The 24365-nt window shown below is 42.8% G+C and overlaps 1 protein-coding gene and 1 long non-coding RNA gene across 3 annotated transcripts in view; both read left to right on the top strand.

The window, feature by feature from the left end:
- Positions 1-24365, top strand: part of AGK (acylglycerol kinase) — a 70808-nt gene that overhangs the window by 3952 nt on the left and 42491 nt on the right. For both annotated transcript variants that reach the window (XM_032867462.1, XM_032867459.1), the window contains exons 3-4: positions 19956-19995; positions 23042-23121. In XM_032867462.1, the coding sequence (XP_032723353.1) occupies positions 19956-19995; positions 23042-23121 (120 nt within the window). The remainder of the gene's footprint in view (positions 1-19955; positions 19996-23041; positions 23122-24365) is intronic.
- On the top strand, positions 8375-9901 carry LOC116873595. Its single transcript, XR_004383853.1, has 2 exons — positions 8375-8458; positions 9323-9901. It is a non-coding gene; the product is annotated as an uncharacterized LOC116873595 (long non-coding RNA).

Genomic DNA, 24365 nt, shown 5'->3' with positions numbered 1-24365 from the left:
CTTTAACACTGGGTGACAGTAGATATATAGTAGTGAGATGGGAAGCTGAGGAAATTGAGAGGGAAGTCCCCTCCCAGACTCTTAGTAGACAGGGATTGACCTCCTGTGTCTCTTTGTGATTTTATTCTTTCAGTTTCTTACTACTGTCTCTTGATCTGTTACCACTGGTGCTGTTAGACCCTGAGTGAATCCGTTCGCTTCAGCCCCTGTGGCTTTTCCAACATTTATCCCATTAGCCTAGGTTAATAGAAATGAGACAAAAACTTTCACACCTTTTGTTTGAATAAGGAATTCAACAGCCATGGGTTTTATTAGCCTCTAAGTATGAAGGGGGAAGAAAGTGCCAGATCTCCCTTCTGGTTTAACATGGTAATAAGATTTAAAGAAAGTTTTTGTGTAAAATTATATAAATAATTATGAGAACCAATTAAATTTTCGTCTTTTGGGGATTAAAGGTGACATCTCAAGTCTTTAACAACACTCTGTAATCCATCTAGGTGTCTTAAATGACTGCTTTGTTAAACAGAAAACAGCTTTTGTAAAGAAGTCTCCACAGTGGAAGGGAGATTCATACTGATACTTCTGTAAACTGTCTCAGTTCACCTTTGCATGGGTCAGAGATAATCTTAGGATGCACCACGGTGTCGAGTTTTTTGGCAGCTGTAGATTAAAGGGAACAGATCCCCCCCCCCCCCAAGTATTCTCAAGGCTCAGTGCTTGAATTCCATTAGCTAGCATGTAAAGGACAGACTTGAGAAGCTTAAAATTTGTAATACATTTTAAAAAAATAGGTGGAAGAAATGTTTTGACAAATGGAAAATGAAACATAATGTGTGCCTTTTCTCCCTTTTCTAACCATCCTTGAGTCCTTACACCTCCTGCCTCATGGGAAATAGGATTCCCTTTGCAGAAGCCCCCAGTCCATGCCACAGCTCATGCAAGCAGGAAATGATCCCTGATGATCACTGCCGTTTCTGCTACTAGGTGAAGATTTGAGGCAGTATCCATGTACCCTGTCCAGGATGTCTTGTAGATACCCTAGTAATTAGTTAGCTCTTAAACCGCTTGAACCAAAATGCCGTTGGAGTCTGGAGGCCTCATTTTGCTCAGTTTCCACCTTTGACAATCAAGGGTGTGTTCAGGATGCAAGCCCTATTGTTCTGTTGCTTTTCCTTTTCTCAAACTTTTCTCCTGTATTCTGTAGTACTATGTGGTCTTTTTGTTTTAAAATTGTAGTAGAAAGCCCATGATTTGTCACCTTAGCCGGTTTTAAGTGTGCAGTCAGTAGTGTTAAGTAGATGCACATTATTGTGCAACAGAGCTCTAGAATTTTTTCATCTTACAAAACTGAAACTCTCTACCTATTAAACACAACTCCCCATTTCCTTTCCCCACCCCCAGCCCCTGGCAAGCACCATTACACTTTCTGTTTCTTTCAGTTTTACTATCTCAGGTACCTCGGATAAGTGGTATCATACAGTGTTTGTGTTCGGTGACAGGCTTCTTTTACTTAGCATGATGTTCTTGCGGTTCATTAACATTGCAGGACTTCCTTCTTTTTAAAGACTGGATCCTATTTTGTTCTATGCATGGATATAACCACATTTTCTCTATCCGTTCATTGTTGATGAACGTTTGGGTTGCTTCCATCTCTTGGCTATTGTGAGTAATGCTGCTACAGTGAGTTTGGGTGTATAGTTATGTCTCCCAGATCTTGTTGTCAGTTCTTTTGGGTATATAGTCTGAAGTGGGATTGCTGGGTCACAGGGTGGCTCTAATTTTTTGAGAAAGCCCTACACTTTTCCATAGTGGCTGCACCATTTTACAATCCCACCAACGGCAGGAGGCTTCCAGTTTCTCCACATCCTTCCCAACACTTGTTACTTTGTTTTTGTTTTGATAGTGGCCATCCTAATGGGCACAATACAGCATCTTCTGATTTTGATTTGCATTTCCCTAATGATTAGTAATAGTGTGCATCTTTTCAAAGGTTTAGACACCATTTGTTTATCTTTGGAGAAATGACTGTTCAGATCCTTTGCCTGTCTTTAAAAATCACGTTCTCTGTTTTTTTTTTGTTGTTGTTGTTGTTGTTAAATTGTAGGGCTTCTTTAGCCCATTCTGAGATACGTGATTTGCAGAGATTTTTCTCCTGTTCCATAGGTTGCCTTTTCACTCTGTTGATGGGGTCCTTTGATGCCCAGAAGCTTTTAAGTTTGATGTAATTCCATTTGTCTATTTCTATTTTTGTTGCCTTTATTTTTGGTGTCCTAAGAAATCACTGCCAAATCCAATGTTACGAAGCTTTCCCCTGTGTTTTCTTCTGGGGGTTTTATAGTTTTAGGTCTTATATTTAGGTCTTTAATCTGTTTTGGCCCTTTCCCCATTACGTTGTTTTGGTGTCCTTGTCTAGCATCAGTTGATCATAAATGTATTTGTTTATTTACTCACTTGTTCTCTGTTCTTTTGGTCTGTATGTTTGTGCCAACACCACCAGCTTTTAAGCTTTGTAATATGTTTTGGATATTAGGAATTATGAGGCCTCCAATTTGGTTCCTTTTCAAGATTATTTTGGCTAGTTGGGGTCCCTTGTGTTCCATATGAATTTAGGATTTTTTTTTTCTATTTCTGCAAAACATGCCACAGATTTCGATAGGGATTGTGTTAAATCCGTGGCTCATTTGGGGTAGTATGGACATTTTTGTGATATTAAGTCTTCCAGTCCACAAATATGCATTTATTGGTGTGTCTACATTTTTTCAGCAGTGATTTATAGTGTACAAGTCCTTCACCTTCTTGGTTAAGTTTATTCCAAAATATTTTATATTTTGGTGCTATTGTAAATGGGATTATTTTCCTAATTTCCTTTTTTGGATTGTTCATTGTGAGGGTATAAAAATAATGGATTTTTATGTGCTGATTTTTGTATCCTGCAACTTTGCTAAATTTGTTCCAGTGGTTTGTTGTGTGAAATCTTTAGAGGTCATCTGCAAACAGATAATTTCTATTCTTTTCCAATTTAGATGCTTTGATTTCTTTGTCTTGCCTAATTGCTCTGGCTAGGACTTTCAAAACCAGGTTGACCAGGAGTGGCGAGATCTTTGCCTTGTTCCTGATCTTTAAGAAGCTTTGTTTTTCACTGTTGAGTATAGGTTTTCCATATGTGGCCTTTGGCTATGTTCAGATACTTTTTTTTTTTTTTATTATCTTTTCTCCTTTATCTGTATGTTCCCAGCATTACCACATGATAGTCTTCGCATATCTTCTTTTATTATATTCTAGTTTCTTCCCTGAGAAGAATCTTAACCTGCAGCTCTCTTGAATACCAGCTGCCTTGCCCCATCAAGCGGGTTGTCGGCGGGGGTTAGCATTCTTTTAGCTCCTCAGTAGCTATTCCAAACCATCAGTCTTCCATCTTCTTATAAACATCTCCTTTCCTCTGAGGCTCGTGTCTGGCTGTGTCATATGACTGTGAACCCCCCCCGCCCGCCCCAGCTTCCTGGGATCTCCTCAGCTCTAGGCGTCAGTGCCTGGTTTACCAGCGTCCTTTCCCCTCTGTCTTGTTGTCTTGCCGAGTGCTCTGAGGCCACCTGCGGATGACCTGTGTAGCAGCCTATCCTTCACGTTCCCTGGCTTCATCCACTCCTAGGACTTTCACTGCCACTTCACACGCTTGCCACTTCCTCTGCCCTTGGGGGCTGAGGACCTTATTGTCACTTGCCCCTGTTCCGCTCCTGAAATCTGGAGCTCTGGTGTCCCAGTCCCTCATTTCAGTCTGCCATTATTCGTTTCCTAACCTCAGTTCCCTTTTCCAGTGTCACCAATACTTCCTGTCCCTTGGGCCCTCCTCCAGTTCCGTCCTAATCTGTCACTCTTCTCTTACTTTCTTCACTTTTTTCCGATCCTAATTTCTCGATCCAACACATCACACACTTCTCAGCTGCACGTTTCACACGTCCTCCCAGCCTTCTTGATCTCTCATTCCTTCTTTACAGTTAAGCCATTCGAATTGGTTTTGTCCGTTTCCCAACCTCTTACTCCTTCTCTCTCCTATCCAGTCTTTGTTAGAATTATTCTCACCAGTTTTATTCCCCATTCTTTTTAATAGCCCAGCTCCAGACACAGTTGACTATCCTGGAAGTACTTTTTTTCACGGGCTCCTGTTCTTCCTCCTTGATGTGTGGGTGTTTGTCGCTCTCTTGCTCTCTTGGCGTGCCCTTCCCTTCCACTCATGCATGAGGGAAGTGGTTCTCGAGGACTCTGCCACAGGCCATCTTCTCACACTATGTCCTCTCCCTCTGTAATCTCTCCTCACAGTGCCTGCAGTTTCCAGCTGTAGTAGGCAAATCCCAGGTTCATTACCATTTTGACCTCTTCGGAGCTCCAGACCTACATCTGTGTTCAGTCGCTTACTTATCTACTTGCCTGCTTCACCAGTGCCTTAAGCTCAGCGACTTGGAAATCAGGACTTTCTTGCCACCCCCACCCTTCTCAGTGATCAGTACCACTGACCATTTTCTGGCTTCCCAAACTAGAACGTGAACGTCCCCCCGTGATTGTCCTTGCTCCTCCTTTCCCACATTCAGGCCATGCGTTCTAAGCCTCTTCTACATCTCCGAATGTGTTCAATTTTCTTTTTGGCTGCTGTACTGTCACCACCACCGAAATGTCATCCCTGGCCTGGATTCGTATTAAATGTATCCTAACTGTTCTCTCCTCACAGGTGCTCTTGCCTGTTTCTTATCTAATTTCCCCACCCTGCCAGAGTCATCTTTTAAGGAGTGAGGACTGCTTTAAAAAAAAAAAAAAAAAAAAAAAAAAAAGAAGTGAGGACTGCTGTTGCTTTTAGACTCAACTTTACATGACTTGGCCCCAAGTGTATACGTCTCCAGCCTCGCCACATCTACACTTTAGTGTGTAGAATTATCAGGTCACACTGTGGAAGAAGTCTCTTTCCATGAAGTTCTATTTCAGGGTTCCTTGGAGGGTCTTTACACATGGAACCCTCCTGGAACACTCTCCCCAACTCTTCTTCCCCAGCCAGCTACCTTTCCTCCAGGTCTCAGACATTCTTTCTTCCCCACGCCCTGCACACACATGTATAATCTTCCTTTCTGTCTCATTGGGCAAGGTCACCATCCTCCTGCCGGAGGCCAGTACCTCCAGTGCTGATCTAAATCCTGTTCTCTCAGTGGTTAGCCCCTCCCTCACTTTATCTTTAATCTCACCCTTCCTGCTTTTCCCTCCTACTTGTCAGACTCCTTGTGGCTTGAACATGTCCTCTCTCAACTTTGTATTTCCATTTATTCACTGCCCTGTGTCTCTTCTTCCATTTTTGCCATTCTTGAAAGCGTACGCCACCTCTGCAGTCTCTACCTTCACATAAGAATAAGCTTAGTAAAATTTGATTTCTGTTTCATCATTTGATTGAACCTACTGTTGTCAAGGTCATTAATAGCTTCTTGGTTGTCAAGTTCAGTGGATACTTTTCAATCCATTTCTGTCACATTGATTCTTCTTGACTCTATGTTTTTTTAGCTACCTGGAGGTGATTTTTCAATCTGCTCATCTCTTTGACGTTGGACTCTCCTAGGTTCTGATATGCTCTTTCCACACCTGGCTGAGGTGATCATAACCACACTGCTATTTTCAAGTACAGTATCATAAGGGTATCATAAAGGTCCTTGTCTTGCTTCTCTTGACATTGTCTGCAAATAGCGGTCCTGGGGTTATATCATGTGACCAGCCATCAAAATATTCTTTCCAAAAGAGAACTCAGATCATAGCCTCCTTCTGCAGATGACCTGTAAATGACGCTCCAGGGTCTAGAGGACAAAGACCCAATTCTTCAGTCTGGCATAGAGGCCCTTTGTGATTTGGTCTTCCTCTCTAGTCTTTTCCTGGTCCCTTCCCCTCCCACCTCCATTGCCTATCAGCTTGACCTGTGTTCCCGAAGTCTCTAAAAGAAGGCCTGCTCTGTTATCCTTCTCTTTCCCTTTGCATGTGTTCTTCCCACCTCCCAAACACTTCTACTCTTCTTTACCTGGCCGGTAACTCAAAAAATGTGTCCTAAGGGTGGCATTATTTGATGGAAGAGGAAAGAAAAGCAACAGCTATTCAACAATGTGTTGAATAATTACTCTTTACCTGGGTCTGGGTTGGTTATTTTCATGCGTGCGGTCTCAGAACCCTGAGATCATGACCTGAGTCAAAGGCAGACACTTAACCAACCGAGCCACCCAGGCACCCCATATGCCTTCTTTTTTGAAAGGCTTCTTCCTCTCTGCACAGTGGCTTTGAGATTCAATGTGCTGTTGGATTTATCCGTAGTTCATTCCTTTATGTTGCTCAGCAGTATCTACATCTACAGTATCTACAGTATATACATAAGCGTATAATAATTGCTAATATCTTAGAGAATTTTAAGTTCTTTTTTATTTCGAAGACGGGTGAATATAATATCTTACATTATACATTTTAAAAAACAAATTGTTTTATTATGTGCATTTGACTTTTTTCTTTTTGGAAGGAAAATAGTATCTCCTGATGTAGGATTCACATGAGAATAATAACAATTCCCTGTATTTTCACATTTATTTTAAGATTTTAATAAGGGTCGTGGTTTTTCTAAGGAAAAGTTTTTTTCTGCCACAGAATTGGAAGAGGTTACACGTATTTATTTTTAGCCACCCCATTTTTGGCTGCTGCCTTGAATTTGTCTTTTGACCCAGGTATTATTTATTTGCAGGCTCTTTTCCACTGTTACTGTAAGTTTTCTTCTCCCTTGGGAATTCCTTTCCTTTTTTTTCCCTCCCTTCCCTTCACGTTCAAGGGAAAAAAAAACCTGTGATGCTTTTCCCTCTGCCTCCTTTCCCTGCAGCTGGTCGCAGGCGTCGGCAGGAGCAGCAGGGACTGCTCTCAGGACTCCATAAGGGCAACTGAAGAGGAGGAAATGACCCTGGTGGCCGAAGTAAAGAGAATCTAAGTATTGCTCGTTCCTCTTCAACTGCTCTCCTCAAGCTTTCTGGGCCCCCTGGGGGGATGACGTTCCCAGTCCTTCAGTTCACCATGCCAAGTTACCTGCGGTCGTCCTCCCTTGTTTCTCACCCTTTTAGTGGCGAGGAATCTGCTAATAGAAAGTGCAGGAGAAAAGAGACAGGAGGTGGTGGAGTCTAAAGTTGTCTCTCGAGTCAGACAGAACTGATAGGTCCTGGCGGCGTGACCGCCCCTGCCTGGGCCTTAGCGCTCCCCCGCCCTGCAGAGAGGGCTGACGGCGGCACCGCACCGGTTATTGAAGGATCACGTGGGTAACGGCAAAGTTCTTAGCATAGTCCTGATAGACCTAAGGGCTCAATAAATGCTAGCAATTGTGAGTAAATTTGACGTACTATATGTCCAGTACTTTGAGAGTTAAAATGAATTACTTCCGGTAACTGCGCAGGGAATGATTTGAGAGACCACGAGTGAGGAAAGGAAGCGAAGAAGATCTGCCAGACGGTCCAGTAACATCTCAGCCTTATTTATTTTACCCTACATGTGTGACAAGACAGTTTGGAGGGTGCAGTTTGAAGACAGAAGGGAACCACAAGAGAGGCAGGGCGAAGCAGTTCCAGCTAGCTTGGTCTGCGCCCTTCTGCATCTGATTGAAGCTCAGATTGTTCCTTTCCCTGGGGAGCTTGTCTTTGCTTATCCTGGCTCTGGTTTCTCTCCTAGTGATTTTGGTGGGTGAGTCTTGGCACAGCATCTCAACAAAGACTCTTGCCTCAGTTAACGGTAGCCCCGCTCTTGCTCCGTTCTGGCTCCCGGCATTCAACTGAGTCCTTTGGCTCCATGCTCTGGTGCTGGGTCTGCCCCCCACCTTGGCCTGTAACCCCTAGCTCCCTCCTGTGGATTTCTGTGGGGCGTCTAGCTTCCCGGCCAGAGTTCTTGGTCCTTGGAGATTTTAAAATCCCATAGCCACTATGAATCCTTCAATGTGAAACTTGGAAAGCAAATCCGATGCTATAGTGATGATCTTGGGTCACGTGTTCCTAGGTTTTTATTAATATTGGAGTTTCCCCCGCCCCCGCTGAATATAGAAACACTCATCTTGGTTATTATACATTGACTTTCATAAGTTGGGTGGGAACCCACCTTTCAAGGTCTGTGGCCAAAAATTCCTTAGAAGAAGTAAAAATAAGTGGTTGTAAGTTGGCCTGGGGTGGGGGGTGGTTGTGTATTTTCAGTGTCATTCAGTTTTATTGAGAACTTAGTAATGATAATAATCATTAACACTTAATCGGTGCTTGTCACATACCAGACACAATTCTAAGCACTTTATGTTTATTAACTCATTTTATCTTCCGAGCAGCTTTGAGATGGTTATTAATCTCATACCGGTGTGAGATTAATAGCCCTGTACAGATGAAGAAACTGAGGGACAGCAAGATTAAGTGATTTCCCTAAGGTCACACAGCTAGTAAGTATTAGAGCAGTGATTCCAAACCAGGTGGTCCTCATGTTAACCGCTTGCAATGGCTTCTGGGTCTAAGGGAGCATGAGAACAATGAAGAACCGTAAGCTGAGGTTGTCTTCTGCCATAAGCCCCATAGGGCATAAGGCAGGTATTAGAAGGTAATGCTTCAAATCTGGGCTTCTGAGCCACGCCAGTCTGGGTCCGAGCTTTCTGTTTGTCACTTGCTACATGTGCGACTTTGGCCAGAGTTTGTTAAACTCCACTTTATTCGTGCATATAGTATCCGGCAGCATTACTGGGACACTTAGGACATACATTCACAGCTCCTGGCACAGATTTTAAAAAGCGGTTACTTTTATTACAGATGTGTGAGGCACTCTGGGCTATGTCCTGTGTGAGGGTACGAAGTGAATGTTAGGGGTGACTAAGGAAAAAAAGGATTACTGTTACGTTTTTTTTAATTATGGAAATTTTAATCATATAAAAATTAGAAGAGGATAATCAATCCCCATGTGTCATCACCCAGCTTGAATAAATATCAGCATTTTACTAATCTCATTTCATTTCTCTACTTTTTTTTTTTGCTGGAATATTTTACATAGATGCCAGAAATTCTAGCTTATATCATTTATACTTCAGTACTTTAATAAGTAAGGACTTAAAAAAAATCTTGCCATTATGATGAACCTAACAAAATTAAGTCTTTCATGTCCTCTGATATACAGCCTGTTTATATTTTTACCTATTATCCCTAGATTCTTTGTTTTATGGTTTTGTTCAAATCAGTATCAAAACAAATTTTCACACATTGCATTTAGTGCCTGTTTCTTAAGCCTCACAAACTCTAACCCCTTCCTTCTTCCATAGTATTTATAGCATTTGCCCTGGAGAATTTCTCATATTCAAGATTTGGTGGATAACTTACACTGGTCAGTGCTGTGCAGAGTCCTATAGCCCGAGGCGAGAAGAAAAATCAGTGCTCCTGGTTCTCTCTCAGTTAAAACTGTGATGTTTTGTTCATTGTGGGTCTTTGCATTCATATGATTTTTAAAATTATTGTATTAAAATATTTGTCCCCATTGTGTTTTTTTGGCCTAAATTTTGCACCTGAGGCAGATGCATCCCTCTCCTCACTGTAACCTGGGCCTGAGTTGTTTAATCTGTTCCTGTGTCTTGGAAACTGGTGATCAGACCCAGATGCTAGAGCTTTGCTATCTGAAGTGTGCACTGTGGCCCCGCAACACAGTTACTCCTGGGAATGGATCAGAAATGCAGCATCTCGGGCCCTACCCCACACCTGCTGAGTCAGAATGGGCACTTAACCAGGTCCGCAGGGGATTTGTGTGTATACTGAAGTTGGAGGAGCCCTGCTCCAGAGGCATGATTGGATTCAGGTTTAATTTCTTGGTACGAGAATGCCTCATACATGTGTTATAGATTTTTTTTTTTAAATATTTTATTTAGAGATCTTGCAGGCGGGCTGGGGGAGGGGCAAAGGGAGAGGGAGAGATTGAATCTCAAGAGACTCTGTGCCCAGTGCAGAGGCCAATGCGGGACTCGATCATATGACCCTGAGACCATGACTTGAGCCGAAATCCACAGATGCTTAACCAGCTGTACCATCCACGTGCTCCGTGGGTTGTGGATTTCTTATGGTATCAAGTCAGGAAGTGCACAGCAATGAGTTCTGTTTTGGTGCATTTTGAGGCGATCGGCTTGGCCCACCCATTACAAAGTCAAGACATTCGCTTCTGAGAGTTACTAGAGCCGCGAGGTTAAGAGGAGGAGCGACCATATGGGTTAGAATGTTGACTTTACACCTGCCAGCAGTGCACCATGGCTGGGCTTCAGTTCTCTGTAAACTGGAGATGATCGGAGAACCCATCTCCTCAGGTTGTTGTGCTGATTTTTCTTAGAAAAGGGCCAGCCACAAGGAAAGCACTCCGTCAGAAGTAGCCCTTCTTTTCTCTTTTGGCTTTGCGTCCATGTGGGAGAAAGCATCCTAACTAGGATATGTTTTGAGTTGGGCCTTCAGTGAGTGCGACCGTGTGCTAGCTGATACAGAGGCAGAAGATGGGAATGCACAGTGTATTTTTGGAGATTGGCAAAGAGTTTGACTTCACTAGAGACTCCAGTCTCGAGGTTTTTATTTTTGTTGTTGTTTTGTTTTTTTTTTTTTTTTTTCAGTAGAATGGGAGGCAAAGCCCGATTCTGGAAGTCTTTGTATAGGCAGTTTGTAGTATTTGGTGAGCAGTGGTGACTCGGTGACGATGTTTAAGGAGAGGAGCGTGTCATGAGCAAAGTTGGGCTCAGGAAGCGTAGTGCGGCCCCTCTGGGCAAGAGACCCTGGAGCGGAGGGCATGGGAAGGCTGCAGGTGTGTGTGTGCGCACTTTGATAGTGTACATAGAAGCTGAGAGAGGCCAGACCAGAGTGGTGGCACTGGGAATGGAAAACTAAATGGGCGCGGTGAGGCTTGACCGTGTGAGTGATATGCGGGCATGAGTTCTGTAGGCAGATAGACATGTGTGGTTTGCATCTCACTACTTAGTAGCTATGCGACCTTTATCAAGCCCCTTAAAGTCCTTAATCTCTGCATTTTGGTCTCATTCTGGGGTAGTGGGGTCTGGGGTAATGAGGTCTGCTTAGCAGGTGAGGTGTAAGGATGAAGTGAGCTGATGCACGTCCTAGTGCCTGGTCCCGTGCCTGGCTCCTGGCTTCCCACCATAAGTGCTTGCTGTTACTAGCATCAGATAGTGGACTGACTGGTTGGTTGAAGGAGAGGAAGATAAGTCATTTTTTGGTTTCAAGACTAGGATAATTGGTGATACAGAAAGAGGCAAGTCGCCTGGGAGAATTGGTTTGAGGAGGTATTATTCTATTCCCTTTTAGCTATGTTGGGTTTGAGACCCTGACAGCATATCCAGGGGGAAATGTGTTAGATTCCAGGAATAAATTATGCATGAGCCACACTTGACTGGACCCGTATTATTTCTTTTGGTACAGATTATGGTTTCAGTAATGTCTCGAGCTTCATCTTTCAGTAACTTGGGGGTTCTGACAAAGCAGATGTTTTATCTTGACATCAGTTCGGATTAGCCTCTGACTTTGCAGTTGGTGGTCTAGGCAGGGCTGGTTCAGCACGGGGGGAAGGTAGGGAGGGTTTTTCCCCTCACAGCTTTTCCTCATTTCACATTCTGTTGTGGTTTTAAGGAAACAGTTCGTATTGCTTTTCAGCCATTTCAAGGTTCTCCCTCTCTTCTCTCTCTGCACAAGCTGATGCTAAAGTTTGGGGTATTAATAGGTGCTATTTAAAGAAGCTCATTTATGGGCAATTAAATAACATGCCTGTCAGCTCAGATTTGATAGGGAATGGGGAACTTTTTTTTTTAAGGTGCAATGAAGTTTAATTATATTCCCTTTCCTTTTAGCTCTTTTGTCATTTTATTTAGAAAACGGATTTCTTTCTTCTTCTTTTTTTTTTTTTAAAGAACCTGTATTCTTTCCCATATGTTTATGGTGGAGGGTGGGGTAGGGAGGACTGAGCTGGAAGGGCAGGAGGCGTATCTAAATTTTGTTGATTTCACATACTTTTCAGGGCTATTTCCGGGACTGGTATTAGCTTCTCCAGGCTGTGCTGAGAGAACTGTCCACTGACATCTCAGGTAGTGCGTGTCGTGGAACAGCAGAAACACTGACCGTAGCAGCTGGCTAGTTTATGATTTGCCAGGTCAAAAGGTCTGCCCTGTATCCTAGAGCCCAGAGTAAATACCCCTTTATGCCCGTGGTTTATAGAAAACAGCCGGTAGGCCTGGGGGGAAAGAAGGGACTCCCCCTTGTGTTTTCTTCTCGAATAGCTGACGTAACCTCTGTGCAATCTGTTTTCTGTCTTCCCTTTATCTGCCTAAGTGGAGGAGAGTACCTTGTGTATAATTTACAAGAGTAGCTATTTTCTCTAGATTTTTAATTTCACTGATTTATCCGTTCTCGTTCACTGTGGACTTGAGGGACTGATGCCCTCCCTCCCTCCTTCTTTTCCTGTTTTAGTAAATACAGTTCTTTGGAGAATGTCCTTGGCTTGCTTTATATTGTTACTGAAAATGTTAAAAAAAAAAAAAAAGAAAAAAATCTTGATCCTTGTATATTGTTGAATATACCACCAAGTAAAGAAATCTATCCAGGGGTACACTGACCTCAAGATTCCTGACGTAAGTGTGTTGTACTTTTCACTAGCCCTGACTGAAGTGGTGCCTTACGTTTGTCTTTTACATTTGCTGGTAGACTTAACTTTGTTTTTCCTTTGCTAAACTTCCCCAGCAGCAACAGGGATGACAAATTTTAATGCCAGTGATTGCTTGTCTGACTCCTTATTTTCTCCCTGTATGTACTTTAAGGGGCATTGAAATGAAGACAGTTACCACTTAATGTATGGTTATCAGTAGGATTTCTTCTTGACCCTTGATACTTTCCTGACATTATGGAACTTCTTTATCTCATTGGGGTTGGGAGAGGTAAGAAGATACAAATTTCTGAAGTAGCAGGTAGCACATCATGTGGAGGCCTGGAGAACAAGAAGGAACGTCATCCTCTGGTTGAGTGGAAAGAGCAGACCAAAAGGCCCTAAAATCCTCTCCAAAGTCATCAACGTCTTTATTGTTCTCCTGGAGTTTGTGACCTAGCACTCTAACAATTTACTTGTCTCGACTGAGCATTCTTCAGGCCCAGAATATCCAGCATGTTCTTCAGCAGGCTGCATGTCTCCTTGCTTGGTGACAGGTCTTTGTATCGGGCAGAGATGAGCAGTATCATTCCATGTGTGATGCTCCTCACTGCGGCAGCCTTCATGTGTTTGGGTGGGGAGCAGGGATGTGGGGTGGGAGGGGGCGATGTTTACTTGACAAAGGTCCCCCACTCTGCACACAAGAGAATCTCTTCTCTAAGGTTCTTTTCTGTCTGTGCTTCTGTTTCCACTCCATCCGGGCTCTTATACGGACAATCCTTGGGCAGTGCCACTGGCAATATCATGATTAATTATTCTAGGAAGCTCAGAGAAGTTGAAGTAGTTGTTATAAACATCTAAGCTTGAAACCTGCTTTGCGTAAAGCAGAAACCGGGTTTGCGTGCACCAAGGGAAAAGCCAGTGGTAGAAATTGCTGTCCAATTTGCCTCTAGACTGTAGAAGGAAATATCTTTTTTGGGAAATAGGATGGATCAATATGATATTTTTTTCTTTCCATGTCAAGTTGTTATTGAAATAACAACTTACCTTATTTTGCAGTCCTAAAGTAATAAATAAAACCTTTATGGCTCAGAAAAAATTGTGAGCATCCCATTTCCTGTGGTAGCAGGCACGTTCATCTTCTTCCAGAGCCTCAGGCAGAGTGACATCAGCAAATTTTTTTATTTTCTAATCCAGAAGCTTCTGGTTTCTGTCTATCAAAGAACCTGCGTTTTAGTACTAAGCAGATCTTCAGGGACCTTTTTTGATGTAACTTTTAAATTGTGTTAAACTTCAATTCTCTTGGGAGGCAGCATGATGTAGTAGAAAGAGCATAGGCTTGGAATTTATATACAGTAGTTTGGGTTTTGTTTTTTGTTTGTTTGTGTTTTTTTTTGGTAAAAGGGTCTTAGGTTCACTTTCAGATTCTTGCCCCATTAGCAGTCTAGACTTTCTCTGATACCAGACTCAGCTACTGGGACAATTCTTGTGGGCCTTCCTGGTGTACCAAAAGTAGTTCCTCATTCAGCTTTTAGATGGTTCTAGTTCCATTACCCTGTCCCCTGAACACACGCGCGCTCACACACACAGCCATGCATCTTGATCTGTCAGGTGTCCGTGACTGTTCTACGTTTTTCATCCTCTGCTGCACCACAGCGATTTCTCCTCTTGCCCTTTGGTGGTGATCACAGTGAGCAACTACCCCAGGCGATCTGTTGGCTTGAGAATGCCAAGTACTCCCATGAAGAATCCCCTTCAGTTTTCCCCTACAGGACAAAGCCTGCCTGTGAGCACTATGAGTCAGTCTTTCCTGTTCAAACATTTGCCACTTACTTATTAAACAGTTATTTATTAAGCACTGTTTATCTGCAAGAGTCTGTGCTGTGTGCTGTGGAAGAGAAAATGGTGAACTGTCCATGAATTCAAGGCAGTTGTAATGAAGGAAGAGGAAGATAAGCAGTTCTGTCTGTGGCGGGGCAAAGGGGTGGGTGGTGTTGTGCTTGGCCGTCTAGTTTCTCAAAGGGAGAGGAGGTGGAACGTTCAAATCCCTGCAGGGGTAAAGCTCATTGTGTGCTCTAGGAGGAGGAAAACTTGCTTGCTGAGAGTGGAGGTAGCATCAAGGGCATGATGGGGATAAGGAAGTGGTTCTTAACCTCTTGCCTCAGTTGTCCATCACGTTTTTCTTTTCCTTTATTTTTTAAAAGAAATATTGTTTTAAAGTAACCTCTGCACCCAGCGTGAGGCTCGAATTCACAGCCCCAGGATCAAGGGTCGAGTGCTGCGCTGACTGAGCCAGCCAGGGACCCCTCTGCACATTCTTCCTTTGGTTTTCAAGTGAGGCTCAGTGTCACTGTAGTTGAGACTCACCTGGCGTTCTCTGTCCTCTGTCGCAGGGCTCAGGGCCTCTCTTCCTGCTGCTTCTCGCCTCCTCGTGTAGACGATCTGCTCCACTCTCCGCCCACTATTACCACGTGTGTCTTTACTCAAGATCAATGTCTGCAGTCTCAGATGTGTATTTCTAGCTGTCCCCTGGACCCCTCCCCTGCACTGGCCGCTATCCCAGATCCGCAGATCCAGAATGAACCCCAGTTCCGGCCTCCCGAACCAGTACCTACTGCTGCTTTCCATCTCTGAGCGGTACCACCTTCTGCCACGGGCTCAGTAAAAATATGTGGATACTGCCCTCGACCCCCTCAATCCCCACAGGCCAGTTGTTAAGTTTGCTTCCTAAATATCAGCTACCTCTGTGCTCTCCTCAATTCTGGTTCCAGGGCTCATCATGTGCTCATCGCTGACCAGTGTTCCTGGAGAACCCACCCTGGTCCCTAGATCCAGACTTGCCTTGATGTGGACTTCACGTTGCAACCAGAGTGATCCTTCTAACGTGTAAATCTGGTCACCTCACTTATCTTCCCGAAACCCTCTCATGGCTTCTTATGGCCCTAAAGATCAAATCCCAGTTCCTGAAATAGCTTAAAAGGCTGCTGGGGCCCGGGTGTTGCCTGCCCTCCTCTTCTGGGGCTCCTCCCATGGCGGGCTGCCTCCAGCTGTCCAGAACTACTTTCTGTTTCTGAGATTGGCCAGGCTCATACTCTGAGGCTTTGACAGGCTCTTGCCTTCGCCTGCGTTCCCCTTCCTGTTTTTGCCCTGCTACTTTTTATTTCTCCCCAGATCTACACTGCAGTGTCACTTCCTGTAAAAAGCCTTTTCTAATTCCCCCAAGCCTAGGTTAGATATTCCCAAACGGGCCCCTGTTGCAGAGCACATAAGAGTCATGTCACGTTACGACTGTTGAACTGCCTCTCTTCCTTTCTATCCTGTGAACTTCGTGAGGATGGGGAGTGCTGGGTTTATGCACCAGTACATCCACACCTAGCACAGTGCCTGGCACGTACGTCCTTTATCAAGAAACACGTCTCTTCCTTTATCACTGATACTTGCCAAGAGCTGTCCTTTGCCACGTGCTCGGAAGCTGCTTCAGGTCAGGACAGGATCTGGGTCGTACGGTACCCAGCACTTCGTGTTGAGTGAGTTAGTTTCACCTGCTGCTTTGGGGAACTTTATCACACCTGAACTTATGAAAAAACACTATGAATGTAAATTTTAAAAAATCAGATGAGATTAGAAGTAATGTGTGATTCATGAATGTGCTATCAAGTCTATATACTGATGAGTATTATGCATCCAGTATTGTCTGAGGTTAAGAAAAAGCATTAAAGCATTTATTTTGGGTTTGAATTCCAGTCTGCTGTTTAGTCGCATGGTGATTTTGGGGAAGTCCATTACTTCTGTGAGCCTTAACGACATCATACATAAAATGAGAATATAATGCCTGTCTGGCAGGGTTGTTACAAAGGTTAAAGGTTTGTGAAAACGACGGCTGTGGTAGCTGGCACATGGGAGTTGCTCTATGAATTTCAAGTTATTTTCTCTTTATTCCAGTAAAAATGCCTTTCCTGGAACATTTTTGGAATTTCTTTTTTGAAATAGTTTTCAGAGCTGGCTATAGACGATCAGAATAGATCAATGGGAGAAATCTTTTCTCTTTGAGGATATGTTTGATTTTTTAGAAACAGGTTGGTTCAGAGAGCAAAATCAAGATGGTTAATGCCATTTTTGATATTTAAAAAAATTAAGTATGATTATAATGAGATTTTCTTTTGTAGTATTTAAATTGGCACATAGTCTGGCTTTCTCACAGGTGGCATTGACAGCATATTCCATCTGGCACATTAAAATCCAGGGAATTAATTATAAAGAAATCTTTTGATTTTGAATAGCACTCCGATAAATCAAGAAGTATTAGCAAGCTCGAGAGAACTGAGGTCTTTAATCATATACTTAATCACAAGTTAACATTAAAAATTTTGCTTCTAGCAAAAAAGAATTTAGGAAACAGTGAACCAAGGTGCTGTATTCTTGTATTTGGGGCCATTCTCTTTTCATCTAGGTCCACAGGAGTCCATGTGGCTGAAATGCAGTAAGGAAGATGGCGTCTTATGAAGGACCCCAAGGAGCCTGGCACCTTCAGAGGCCTGGCCCTAGTGGGAGGGGAGGAGCCAGCTGGGGGAAATGGGTAGGGATGTACGGGTAGGTATGCAGCCTTTGTAGCCGTAGAGAGGGCTTGTACAGAACAGCCTGTAGGATATGTCCATCACAGAAAAGACTGGAGGTACAGGTTATTCTATCTATAGGAAGAAAAAAGTGTTTGGAGGAGCACAGTTGTGTGTGGTTCTGTGTGGTGGTAGTGGTACCCCCAGGGCCGGTGTGGAAGCTGGACTGAGGATTAGCCTAGACCAGGGGGATCCAGTGACATTGCTCAGGTTACTACAAGGAACCCAGGTTTATTTGGTGATCTAGTGGTTACTAAGGATTTAGTATTTTACCTCAGCATTGTATAGAGGTCATGAATGGGAGGTGTCAGGGTCAACTCTAAGGGGTTGTTGACATGTTAATTATTTTTAAATATTTGACTACTCTGTACATTGAGTTGACTTCATCTTGTATATGTGTAAGATCTATGTAATTGTTGCTGTTGGGGTGATTCACCGAGAGGAGTTGCTGGAGAGCATTTGAGTAGAAGAGTGAAACGTGAATATTCGTGAACCTTGAGTGGGGGAAGGGAGAGAAGCCTATGCACCTCCCTTCTGTGCGGGAGTCTCGGGGCGGTGTCACTCAAGTACGTGGGACTGAACCTGGCAGTTAAGGTGCTTGTGGACTAGACTTCACAAGGGATTAGTCCCCGTAAGATGTTTGTTACGGGACAGAATGCACTTTTGAGGTATGGCTTTATCATTTTAATTGAAAATTGTTCTTAGGTTTCAGATGGGCAGTATTTTTTAAATTAAATTTGAATTCCAGTATAGTTAACACAGTGTTATATTAGTTTCAGCTGTGCCAAATAGTGATTCAGCACTTCCGTACATCACCCCCCTGCTCGTCCCAGCAAGTGCCCTCCTTCATCCCCATCACCGATTCTACCCCCCCAACCCACCTCCCCTCTGATAACCATAAATTTGTTCTCTGTAATTAAGACTGTTTCTTGATTTCTCTCTCTCTCCTTTTCCTTTGGTTGTTTTGTTTCTTAAATTCCACATATGAATGAAATCTTAACGGTGTTTGTCTTTGACTGACTTATCTCATTTAGCATTTTACTCTCTGGATCCATCCATGTCCTTGCAAATGGCAAGATTTCATTCTTTTTTATGGCTGAGTAACACACCACATCTTTGTACATTCATTAGTTGATGGACGCTTGGGCTGCTTCCATAATTTGGCTCTTGTAGAAAATGATGCTATAAACATAGGGGTGTACATATTCCTTTGAATTAAGTGTTTTTATATTCTTTTGTATTCTAAATACCCACAGACAGGCATCATTGCTTCTTCCCCTCACATGGTGCTTTCTTGTTAAAGCTGACTGCTGTTGATGTCTAGGGTTTGTTCTTCAGTCTGGCTCTGGAAGAAAAATTATTGTGTAGCCTTGGACAGCAGCTGTGGCAAAAAGCGAAAGGTTGTTTATTCTCTTTTAGTTTAGACGTAACTATCAAAATTAGTTTTGGATAACTGTAAAAATGCAAAGTTCGAGGACTTCAATGTTAGAAGGAAGGTCTAGGAAGAGTTTTTTTTTTTAAAGAAAGAATTTAAGTGAAAGAACCCTTTTCTCTTTTTAATTCTTTCATATACATTGTTTATTGGCTGTTTTTAACTGTCGTTAACCAGGTTGAAGTTACTATCTTAGCAATGCCAGCAACATGCATTAGAGTTGACTCTTTCAAGAAGATTCTGGAGCCTGGTGGGCAATCAGCCATTTAAAGTGTTCTTACAGTATAAATGGCATAAACACATTTTAGGAACCTTTATGTTACATAGATGAACATTTTTCTGATAAAATGTTTTCATTTTTGCAAGCCAGAGTTTCACCTCATGCCAAAATTTCCCATTTGGGCTGCAATTGAGTGTCTGACAGTGATAGAAAAAATAAGAGATAACATAGTCGCAAAAGTGATACAAACATCAAACTTACTTCTGGCAAATCACCTAAATAATTTCCACCAGATAAGAAAAATGCAGGATATGTGCATCCAGCTGTGCTAACAAATTACTACAAACTTTGTAGTTCACACAACTCACATCTATTATCTTACAGTTCTGTGGGTCACAAGTCCAACACAGGTCTTACAGGGTCAAAGTCAAGGTGTCGACAAGGACTGCATTTCTTCTGGAGGCTCTAGGGGAGAAGCCATTTCCTTGTTTTTCCAGCTTCTAGAGGGTACCCTCATTCCTTGACTGTGGCCTCCTCCCATGTCGAGCAACAGCAAGCTTGCACCTTTCTGACACTTCTTCTATAGTCACATTTGCCGCGCATCCCAGCCTAGAAAATTTTCTGTGCTTTTAAGGACCCTTGTGATGAGATTAGGCTCCCCTGTGGAATCCAGGACTATTTTCCTATCTCCAGATCCTAAACTTAATCACATCTGTAAAATCCCCTTTGCCACCTAAGATAACATATTTTCAGGTTCAGGGGATGAGGATGTAGACATCTTGGAGGGCGGGGATCTTGTGCCCCCCCCATCCTGTGGAAACACTCAACATAGGATTTCATTCAGAGAAAAGTTCTTTTCACATGTGCTCGTTATGTGTCACAGGTTTTGAAGAGACTTTCACTTGGGTGTTTTATAGGGAAGAGTTGGGCATATTTCAAGAAAAAAAAAAAGTTTTGTTTGTTTGGATTGTAACCTGCTTATTAAGGCTAATGTTCGTTCTTTTGTTTGCTTTGATAGCGACAACCTGCTACGGAGAGCCGCCTGTCAAGAAGCTCAGGTAATACCACTGAATGTGCTAAAATCAAAACCTGCTTTATCTCTGTTGCGCCCAAACTCGGGCTATCTGGGGGACAAGCGCGGTGCCTTGCCTCGGTGCAGTGTGGATTTTTTCCCTACTGTGGGGGAGTGATTTAGGCCGAGAGCCAGCTCTGAACAGAGCGGGAGGAAGTTAACCATCTGGTGTAGAGCAGTTCCAGCACCCACCCCTTTAGACTTGTTTACTTCTGGATTAACCCTAAGAACACATACTTGGGCTGGTTGGAGCCCTGGGAGTTTGTTCATGTCTGTGGTTGTCCTTAAAGATCGGGCTGAGCCCTGAATCTTCCCTGATCCAAGTAACCCCCGAGGATTTCTGTTCGAACACGCGTTACCCCTTAAAGTCAAATGTTCTTTCAAGCCATTGATTCATATTTTTTTTTTTAAGATTTTTTTATTTATTCATTTGACAGACAGAGATCACAAGTAGGCAGAGAGAGGCAGGCAGAGAGAGAGGAGGAAGCAAAGCAGGCTCCCCACGGAGCAGAGAGCCCGATGCGGGGCTCGATCCCAGGACACTGGGATCATGACCTGAGCCGAAGGCAGAGGCTTTAACCCACTGAGCCACCCAGGCGCCCCTGATTCATATTTTTAAAGCCTGTCTGTTTAGCACAGCTGATTCATACCATGTGTGCATTGTTCTCCCAGGCCCATGATACTGCACTGAAATAATCATGTATCTGGCGGTATTATAGTTGAATTATAAATCTTTTCGAGTTCAAGACCACATTTTTGTTCTTTCCTCCCCTCCAGATTTGTAGGTTGTGCCTTGCAGGTGAATTTCCGTGACTGAGTTGCCTTTTTGTTGTATGTCATTTAAGCTTATGATAATCAGAAATACCAAAAAGGAAACTTGAAGTAAAAAATGACAAAGATATGATGTATTTAGTGGAAGGAGGTGGGCGGCAGACCTCATGTTTGTTACCTAAATGTTTTCACGGGTGACAATGACAATAGATACTATTAATACATTGCTCTTTTTGGTGGTGATCTAACTGTTCTAAATCTGTGTTTTAAGAGTTTGATTACTTTTCCGTTATGTCTCCTATGGCTCCGCTGTTTTGAAAATGAACAATCCCCACCCTGAGCTGATTTCCATTAGCACCTGGGAAAACTTGGGAGGAGGACCTTTTTTTGGTCTCCCAGAGGAAGAGTGGTCACAGGGTCCTTGCTTTCTTGTTGAAGGAAAATGCCTTCCCCTCTGCGCTGAGTGCCTTCTCGTCTTTTCTCAGAGACTCTTCCTCTGGTCACTGCTCACTCTCCCATATTTACCTCTTCCCATGCTGGAGTTCTTTCCGTCCCAGCACCCATGGAGCTCCTTCCATCTGGCAAACAGAAGCAAATTCATCCTCGGAGCTGACTCCAGTTACTTTTCCTGTTTATGGCTGCCGTTTACAGTCTAAATTCCTGAAAGAATGATTTTTTAAATCTCACATAATCTCAACTCCCTGTAGTCTTACATAAGCTCCTTAATGCACCGTAAACCTGCACCTGGAGTTGCCAGTAGGTAAGAAACCAAGACACAGAATAATCTGGAACTGTAGATCTGGAGCCTGGTAGGCCAGAGAAACTGGCTGACTGAAAAATTTTTGCCCACATTCCAGAAAAACTATGGGTAGGAAAAGAACACATTACAATGTTTGGAGATTTGGCAGCAAAATATTAAGGTCAAATTCAGTAAAAGTGAAGACAGGGTAGAAATTATAATGTACCAGAAACTTTGTACTAATGAAACAGTATTTCTTTCTGAAGCTTTCAGAAAAAGTGTATTTTTTTTCTAAAGGAAGAAATAGATCATGGAGAGAACTGGCGGACTGTCAGGAGGGGTGGTTGTCACTTAATAGAAGAGTCACTTAGTAAAAATCTTGGTTAACTCATTCTCCCCCTGTCTTTACCTTGCGCTTCCATACCTGAATTTTGCCTCCTTGGCCCAGACCTGCTCCCCACCGTCAAAGACTCAACATTCTGACTCTGGCGTTTTCCTCTTTATTTTTGTCGGTGGTCTTCTCCAGGGGGAATAGCATTAGTTCACACTAGTTCTTGTTTTGAGTCTGCACAGCTGGTTCTCTGTGCCTCTGAACTCTGCCTCCTTCATCTGTTCTTCAGAGCGGACAGAGTAGAAGTTGGGGTTTGGGAGTTAGGTGTAAGTTCTAGGCTTGTAACTTATTAACTGTGTGACTTTGACTTAATCTTATTGAATCTTGGTTTCTCAACTATTAAAAGGAGAACACTTAGTACCTTCCTAGTTTCTGAGCGTGCAGAATAATGTGTAGAACAGCAGCAAATACTGTGCCAAGTAAATATTTCTTTTCCTTGCCAGTTGATGCTGTGGATTATGATTATTATTACTATTATTGTTATTATTTATTTCAAGTTTTTATTTAAAGTCTTGTTAGTTAACGTATATGGAAAAATTGATTTCAGGAGTAGAATGTCGTGATTCATCACTTACATGCAACACCCAGTGCTCATCGCAAGTGCCTTCCTTCATCCCCTAGTTGCTGCTGTTTAGTTAGCAGGTTATACAAATCGCAAAGAGGAGGCGGCAGACTATTAGGATTATTTTTTACATGTATGAAAATATGAAGATTTATTGGTATCACAGTTCTTTATGAATAAGCCTTAGGAATAAATTGAAGAAGAAAAAGATTATTCTCTGAAGGCCATGGGCAGGTGGGTTAAACTTCCCTTCTCATGTACTGTGGCCTTGCTGGTTATCTGTTTATAATAAACTTAGCCACATCTTAGGAAAGGAAAGTTACTTACCTCTTGTAGATGAAGCAAGAGTTTTTTTTATTACAAAATTTAGCTGATCGTCATTAAATAATGGTAGATTTGGTGGTGGTTCATGGTATTTTTATCAGTATGAATCATGAAAGAACATTTTTTCCCCCCCAGAGTAGGTACCATGTCTCCTGGGAGTAAATTCCTTTGGAATGAAAGAATATATATAATTGCTAACTGAATAAAAGAATATTTGCTTAAAACTTTCCTTTTTTCCTTTTTAGGTGTTTGGCAATCAACTCATTCCTCCCAACGCACAAGTGAAGAAGGCGACGGTTTTTCTCAATCCTGCAGCTTGCAGAGGGTAGTTCAGTGTGTGATTTGTCACATGCTCCGTTTTCCTGAGGGGGGAAACGTCACAGAATATTAGGAATCTAGTTGGACTGTGTGGAGTTGGCAGAAGTAGGTTCCGTACTCATCTAGCGATGAGATTAATTTGTGATGGAGAAATAGTGGTTAGTGAGCTAGAACTGTAAAGCTAATTGATGCTTGGCAAACTTGTCTAATTGAAGTTTAATAAAAATCCCAGAATTAGGGGTGCCTGGGTGGCTCAGGCAGTTGGGCGGCCAGCTCTTGGTTTCGGCTCAGGTTGTGATCTCAGGGTCCTGGGATTGAGCCCTGTTGCTCCCCCCTAAGTAAATTAAAAAAAAAAAAAAATCCCAGAATTAATACTGTCAAGTAAGTCTTACCTGCTTGGGGATAGCTCCTGCTGTTGTGGTGTAAATGATTGGGCCTTCTCTGTTCCAGGATGTTCCACGATGGCCAAAACATTGTGGGCTTGTGAAGTCAGAAACATTCTTTCCAAAAGGAATCAACCTTGAGCTAGGTCTTGGAGGTCAGCAGAGGAAGAACATTCAATCTTCCTGACTGAGAAAATAGCTCTTGGGGTGTGTGTGTGTGTGTGTGTGTGTGTGTGTGTGTGAGTGAATGAATACCAGAGTAACTAGTTATGTCCCTTGCTGTGTTGCAGGCCAGTCTGCGGCCTGGTCTAGCTGGCCTGGAAGAGTTGTGTGAGGAAATTGTGGGAATTCAGGTGTGAAGAACAGTTGGGACTTCGGTTGATAATCATGTATTCCTGTTCATTTATTATAACAGAGGTCCCACCCTGATGCAGGATGTTGAAAGTGGGGGAGGCTGTGTGTATGTGTAACTGGGCTAAGGGCCCATGGAAATTCTGTGTATTCCGTTCATTTTGGCTTTGAACTTAAAACTGCCCTAAAAAATAAAGTCTATAAATTTTAAAGTACCACAGGCAAACAAAAATGTGTTTCAGTGTTTGTTGTAGTTCTCCTTCAGTTGGAAAGGTGAATAAAAAAGACCTTGAAAGCTTTTAGAAGAAATCATTTAAAACTTAAAGAGTATTTTTAAAAAATAGAATGAAAAGGTTGTCTGAGGTGGGGAGGGGAATGATATCTTTTATTATCCCTAGCAACCAGAACCTTTCTTTTTGTCTTTTTTGAGGATTGGAAAATTAATAACTGTGTATTAGGTTGGATTCTTGGGTGCCTGGGTGGCTCAGCCTGTTTCGTGTCTACTTTGAGCTCAGGT

The sequence above is a fragment of the Lontra canadensis genome, unplaced genomic scaffold (assembly GCF_010015895.1).
Source record: "Lontra canadensis isolate GAN:19392208 unplaced genomic scaffold, GSC_riverotter_1.0 scaffold2, whole genome shotgun sequence".
NCBI lineage: Eukaryota > Metazoa > Chordata > Mammalia > Carnivora > Mustelidae > Lontra > Lontra canadensis.
This window is presented reverse-complemented; position numbering and strand designations above follow the sequence as displayed.